The following is a 6966-nucleotide window of genomic DNA, read 5'->3' as shown; positions in this document are numbered from 1 at the left end:
TCAAAAGCGTTACTGTAGATAGCAAAGTAAACTTGAAAATTGTAAAAAAATAACGGAATCTAGAAATAAAAGACTAAAGTCCTTCCACAAAGGACATTGTAACATAAGGACTGGTTTGAAGTACAGGAATTCACGCTTTCTTAATTTTAAATAATGAAGATGCTTGTAAGAGAATGTCGCGTGATAAATAATCTGTAGTAACCAATTTGCCTTAAAATATCACTTAAGGTTATTTGAATAAGTTTTCCAGCTTTTTTAAATAAATATAAATAATAAATAACAGAAATATTTAGTCTTGCCTCTCCCAGGGGGCAGTGGAATCGTTTCTTACCACATTAGATATTAGCAAGACAGATGGACACCTGTCCGATGACGTCCTTAAGTGAGTCGAGAATGAGATAGTTGCGAAAAATCTTCACCACATCATCGGTAATAACAAGTTTCTGTAGATATAACGAATTAACAATAATATGGTTGTTAAATATATAACTTACGTTTTTTCTATAACAGTAGACATAGGTCCAAAACAAAGGAAAAGTGTTACGCAATAGTTTTCTCTTTCGATGCCACTCTATTCAAACAGCAGCAGCAGCAGCAACAACAACAGCAAGAATATAAAACTTTCTGTTTTCTTCGACAGCGCACTAACAAATTTTTATTACTTCTTAATTTAATCTTAATGATTCAAACGCACCCAATCCACTTGCTACATTGCTGCAGGTCGACTTTCTTTTCCTTTTTTAACAGATATAACTCACGTGTGATTTCATAATAAAGTAATTTTACATAAACAGATACTCAAAATCGACAAGTAGATATTCTTTTATTTCCCAGCATTATTGTTCTCTTGAATTTCTTTATCGTATTTTTGTGCATGAATGAGCTTTGTATTTTAAAATAACTTACCACTAAATTATTGTCGACAAGACCTTGAAGGTATCCACGACAGAATTGATCCAGATCAGCTTCAGACATTCCAGCCTGGACGGTGGGCACGGGGAAGTGATTTAACCTCATCTAAAATTTCATTCAAGAATGAAAAGATGTAATACATAGTTTGTTTTGCTGCTACATAAATGAAGTGGTATGTTAAGGATTGGTTGCTATAGTTTTAAAATCACTTTCCTTAGCATAAAAATGCATCTTGAAAAAGCAAGAGCGTTAGTGAAATTTTGGTTTAAGCACTTCTTGCAGCCTACAGTTGGTTTTTATCCAGCTTTCTCAAAGTATAAATGTTTTCCATTGGAATGTTGGGCTTGTAGCTATTGAAAGTTGTGTTCAGCTTTAATCCTCCACAAATTAAAGTAGCAGGAGTTCATTAACGTTTATTTGGTAATATTAAGTATAATAATATAACAGGAGCCAATGGGCTCCTGAATATAATAAGTATAATAAAGCCTTTCTGGTTTCTTACCATGCGATATAGCAGGACAGTTGAACCATTGACGTAAGAGCTTGTGCTCCTAAGCACCTTGGCCAGCATTCTGTGTTGAGTTCCTTGGGTTTCTTCGTAAGAGAAAGCCATGTACAGCGGACTTCTGAATACAAACAGCTTCTTGTACGCGATAGCGAGCTTGTCCTTCGATTTCTATAAAACAAAAACTCGTTCAAATCTCTGACTGTCTTACTGGCACTACAGTATAGCAAATTAGATTAACAACAGACGTTTATCTTAATCACCTTGTTGATGAAATTGAAATTTAAAGCGGTACATACCTGATTTGATAAACAATTTTGTGTGTTCGTATTCGGGAGCATCACAAGTGAATTGTGGATATAGTTTGTTGATGTTATCAGACTATACAGGCCTGTCATCTGCAAAACATGTTGGCCAATAACGTTAGTCTTTATCAAATAAAGCGCTAATAGAGGACTGAAATATAATGAAAATGACCATCATATCTAACTTGCCAAGTTCCCCAAACGAGCCCCCTTTTAAAAAAAGTGTTCAAAGGGAAGATATTTGTAGCTCAGATAAATAAATCCAAAAAACTAGAGCAGGACTAAGCTCCCGAAAACAGAAGAGTAGCCTTGTTGTGTCAAAGTGTTTGCTTTTTATCCCCAAAGGGATGAAAAAAAAAAATCCGACTCTGCATGACTCAATGAGGAAAATATTAAAATAAGTAATTTCCTTGACAAATTCCTAAGAAATCGAATAATACCCGTGATGACTTGCTAGCTTTAGTCAATAAGAGGTAGTTCTTTTCTTTTGAGAGCCATTACCATTTCGTGACATTTGCGAACCAAGATTGTCAATGTTGCTATGAAAAAAACAAAACAATTCATACCTCTTGAGTGCCATTTTTGACCACTCGAGAAATCACATCCGCGAGGACTTGAATTTCAGTTGGTGATGGTTTTACTGGAGCGCTTAGAGCTATGGAGCATAATGTTGCTACAAATGTGACGGCGATGAGGACCTTGGTGACTTCCATTTCTTGACTTTCTTGTGTGAAGAAAAAATGTATCATTGATTATTTTATTGTTGGTAAATGTGTCGGAATTGGCTCCTTAACTTCTATTCCATTTTCTGGTTATGTACTTGGTTTAACTAAACGAGTGCCAAGTAAGCAGACGAAACTTTAAACAGTTTTGCTAAGTACGTTCAAAGGGAGTTGCGATTTTAATTTTTCATCTTTGGTATACAATTGGACATACCTCACTCAAAGACGTTGTCCGTAATACTCTATCAACCTTAAATCAACTTCTTGCATATAGCATGCTTTAGCTTGGTTGTAATTTAGTAGAGCCAATCATTTAGCTTGACCAACCAAATTCATGGAATGCATTATACAATGACCAAGTTTTAATAATAAAGTTATAGTTAAGGGTTATACTCCACGACGACAACATCATTCTTGGAACTTTTATAAAAAGTTTAAAAAGGTTGTATCAAAGCCAATGCTGTCTTCAGTTTTCTTAATATAATTTATGAGAAACACTCAACAAAACCGTTGTTCAAGAATATTAGTCAACAGGGCAAGCGATGGTTCGCACGCGCTTTTTAAAGTACACCACATGCCTCCATTCAGTTACCCCACAATGTGCAGGTCTTGTTCACTATTTCATTGTAAGCTTAGTGATAGCTGTAGCTTACCTTTCTCTTCAGTTTCTTTGGCTGACTTTCTCTGTCTGAGTGAGTCTTAGTTTGTTTGGTTGTTGAGTCCATACCGTGCCTTATATACCAATCTGAGAGGAAGCTGTGTGTGTTAAGTTGAGCATCATTTTTTTCTTTAGGGATACATCGTCAGTCTTATTCTCATGACGTGTTGTCCCTTTGCCTTGCATTCTAAATCATGTTGTATTCTTGGAAGCTTCAACAAGTGTTCATGCTGCGTCAGTTGACTTCTCACAAGGAACATGGATCGGGCTCATTTTTCGGGTAAATTGTTTAAGGTCAATTTTTTTCCCAAACGGTGAATATTCCGCAATGCTGAGATTCTGTAAGTAACTTAGTTTTCTTGCTTTAGAAATGTGACAAAATGTATTTTCTTCCGTTAAAGATCAAATATTGCTAAATCTTCTAAGGATAAGCTTTGCTAACATTATCAACCAACTTCATAATCCACCTGAAGGTTACGGCAAAAGGGTAAGCAGGAACTTTATTTTAATCGCATACCACTGACGCGGTTTCGTGTAGGGAACATTGCCGGCTCTAACAAACTGCGTCATAGGTATAAACTCATTTTGTCACAGCAAACCGATTTCCTTGCTACGGACATCTCAGTGTTATTATTAGCCCATGTATGACGATAGGAAGAACTCTAAGAGAAAAAGTAATTTCGTGGAGCGGCAGTAAAGAATGCACGATTTCCTCGTCATATCCGCGAAGTCAATTAAAGTACAACGCTACGGATCCGACGCATATGCGACATTTAACTTCTTTATGAAATGGCAAAATATCGGCGGCTTTATAACAGTGCGGCTTGATAACAGTGCGGTAAGCCCGCTTTGCGGATCTCCGCTTGTTACGGACAGTTCTGTTTGTTCCGACGAAAACCTCGTTTATTAGTCCGCTCAAGACCGACACCTTTCCGTTGTGACACGCTCTTAAACCAGAGGTAATCTAGCTCAGTTTACGGACATTTGGTTATCTACGCACTGAATTAATTGTCTAATACTAAGTCCGTCTGGATTAACCGCAAATTGAAAATAACAAAGCAAAGTCACAGGATTACGTTGTCAGTCGTGTTTGAAGGACTGAGAGAACATGCGTAGTTTAGCGCAAGACCATTTGGAATGCCGTGAGCATGAGGTTTTTTTTAGTTTGAATTTAAGTTATAGTCAAGACATTAAACATCGCGGCTCTGTTGCTTTTAAATTATGTGTTTTAGTGTTTGTGTCGATAAAACATGTCCTTGACGTTTACCACCCGGATAGCTGATACGGACACTGTTAGATGTCCTTTTCAGAGACCCTTTTAGCATCCGCATTACCCGGGTTCAGTCATCAGTAGGTTGTTTACCTTGGTTTACATCAGTCACGTATTATCCTTAAGGAATGTCATGCCATAGTGTTTGCTTTATGAGCCTAACCTATGTCCTTGATCTTATACTACGTGTACCGCTATTCGACTCTTTGACCGTGTCAGTATGTAAAATAGATTCAACCATTTTCTCCCCCTGGAGAATAACCAAAAAAGGATGTTATGAGCATATTAACAGAAAAGTAAATACCACATTTAAATGACAAGAACAGTTGATATCCGTCATGTACTAATTCCAGAAGCATGCCGAGGTTAAGCGAGGTTAAAAGCATTGTAACAGGTAAAACCCTGTTGGGCGTAATCAATAACTTTCCGGTAATTGTGTTTACTTTGTCGTTTACTTTGTCGTTATTGACGCAGTTTTTAACCTTTGTCTCTTACACAGCTTAAACAAAAGGAAGTTAATTCCTGAGCTGCATATCGCATGAGAGCAATGTTATGTTTTATATTTGGTGGTAAATTGTTGCAAATCAATTTTTGCTGTTCCAACTGACATTTACTGGCAGCGTGTAATCAGATTAGGTCGTTACATATTTGAGAGTACTGGTAGCTCCTTTTAATTTATGACCGCAGCAGAGAAGGTAACATTGTTAAGCAGTGAAAACAAAGGAGTAAGCTGTCATTGTATCTTATATGTTCTCGATTAAAGTTAGAGTTTTCAAACGTGTTTCATGTGTGTCAACTCTATTTTCTTGTGTAACACGAAAACGTGAGATTTAGTCGGGGAAGGCACCGAATTCAAAACAGCCACTCGCAGGACTGTGCTTTAGCGGATTAGACTAATCAATTGAAATAAGGCTAGCAATAACAAACTGATACGAGCTACCCCGAAACCTGTCAAATTGACAGGATTCTCTTAGATTAGCGAGGAAAAGACATAATGTGCGTCATACACTGAAAACACAACAGGTGAGTAGACTGCTAACAAAATGATACCTAAAAGAATTCAGTGAGCCACAACAAGGTTGAAATGAGGTTAAATATATGAAATCACTAATTTATATCTAGCTGTTCTTCATCGCGGTGTGAGCTAAAAACGGTATACATTTACAGTTTAACCCGACTAAGTTTTAAATTACTAGTCATCTATTGTAAGAAAATAAAACTTTTTATTATGTTGACTATTTTGTTAAGGAGAAGATTTTATAACGTCACGGAAGTCACAAAAGATTGGAGATGTTTTGTCAGCTTTCTAAATTACGTAAACACGGTAGGTGATCATTGCAAACTTTCTTCTGTTTGCCAAGCTTCGTTCGCCACCCTCTCCCCTTAGTTTGGATGTGATCTAGAGTTCGGAAAATTTTAATAATGGTTCGAATGGTTAAAAATATACATTAAAGAACTTCTCAGTTAAGATTGCCCCTAACGATTTATGCAAACGTTTGCTGTCCCAATGTGAGTTTGCAAGATGTACATGCTATAAAAAGATTCTTCCGTCAGAAGATGATTCTGGAAACGAAAGACATATCCGCTGTGCGTATGTGACGATCTCACTTGGGACATGCCACAGTACCCCCATCCCCAGGCACCGTGGACCACACAGGCGTGAGGCTAACTATATTTAGACAATCGCTGTAAAGAGATGCAAAGAAAGGAAGTATTTGAAAAAGTTTTGAAGAGTGGATTAAACAGTCGATCAGTGTCTTCATCGTATCCTTCCAGCACATTTGCGGTCCAGATCAACTAGTCATACTAACTGACTCTATAAAATTTAACCGGATCCTGTAGACTATGCGATACTACCGCCTTCTACCAAGCGCGGTATGTTTGTCTATGCATAAATTCATAAAGAAATCCTAAGAGTAAATGCACAAGTAATCTTTATTAGACTATTATATTTTACACAATGAACAGTGGCGGTAAAACACGCGTTTTGATTGGTGTAGCTGAGTTTATGATGCATGAATGACGTCAGTGAGTGTTGTGACCGGCGGAAGTGACTAGACTCTGGAGTCCAGCCACAGTAACTAGTCAATAAAAGTTTGCAAACTGTTTTGGGGGGTAGCGGAAAAAAATTGGCAAAATTTTCATCCGAAAGTAAAATTCTCCAATGAAAATTCCGGAAACGCCTGAACCGGCTTTAAAGAGCTAGAACTTTGTTGTAATGTGAACTGAGAAAGGAAATATTAGCCCAAATATGACAGTGGCCGATAGAAAACCGTTATTAGCGGGTAATCGATTACAAATCGCAGTGAGGCGACTGGAATGAGGGTTAGTTTTGAAAATGTTGTTTGTGAAATTCTTTCGGACTATAGTCCAAGTTAGAGGAACACAATTACATGTGTGCAGTACTCTAGAAATTTGTGTAAAAGTTTCTGACCTGGCTCAGTCGACGTAATGTTCGCTGGCGAAATGTCCTGTTTATTCTATAAAACAATAAATTTCATTTACCGTGAGTCTGTTCTCTGATAACGCACAGGGGACCTTAAAACGTAGTAAGAACATTAGCCACGCTACTCGCCGTATTTCTTTGTTCTCAC

At 37.3% G+C, this 6966-nt stretch overlaps 1 protein-coding gene across 1 annotated transcript; it reads right to left on the bottom strand.

Annotated features, from left to right (window-relative positions):
* Nucleotides 1-335: 335 nt before the first annotated feature.
* Nucleotides 336-1758, bottom strand: LOC146473062 (uncharacterized). Its single transcript, XM_085118933.1, has 4 exons — nt 1717-1758; nt 1415-1588; nt 907-1017; nt 336-443 (listed from the first exon to the last, which is right to left on the bottom strand). Exons 1-4 carry the CDS (start codon nt 1756-1758, stop codon nt 336-338), a joined length of 435 nt encoding a protein of 144 aa, XP_084975059.1.
* Between the last annotated feature and the right edge of the window lie 5208 nt (nt 1759-6966).

The sequence above is a fragment of the Pavona decussata genome, unplaced genomic scaffold, assembly GCF_977016875.1.
Source record: "Pavona decussata unplaced genomic scaffold, jaPavDecu1.1 SCAFFOLD_95, whole genome shotgun sequence".
NCBI classification, from domain to species: Eukaryota; Metazoa; Cnidaria; class Anthozoa; order Scleractinia; family Agariciidae; genus Pavona; species Pavona decussata.
This window is presented reverse-complemented; position numbering and strand designations above follow the sequence as displayed.

Bases quoted from the DNA above. Each gene is read 5' to 3' on its own strand.
- LOC146473062 (XM_085118933.1), bottom strand. From the start codon at position 1,758: ATGCTCCCGAATACGAACACACAAAATTGTTTATCAAATCAG. The intron at 1,589-1,716 runs GTATGTACCGCT...TTTGTTTTATAG, and splicing joins AAAATTGTTTATCAAATCAG to AAATCGAAGGACAAGCTCGC. The intron at 1,018-1,414 runs GTAAGAAACCAG...ATGAAATTTTAG, and splicing joins CTGTCCTGCTATATCGCATG to ATGAGGTTAAATCACTTCCC.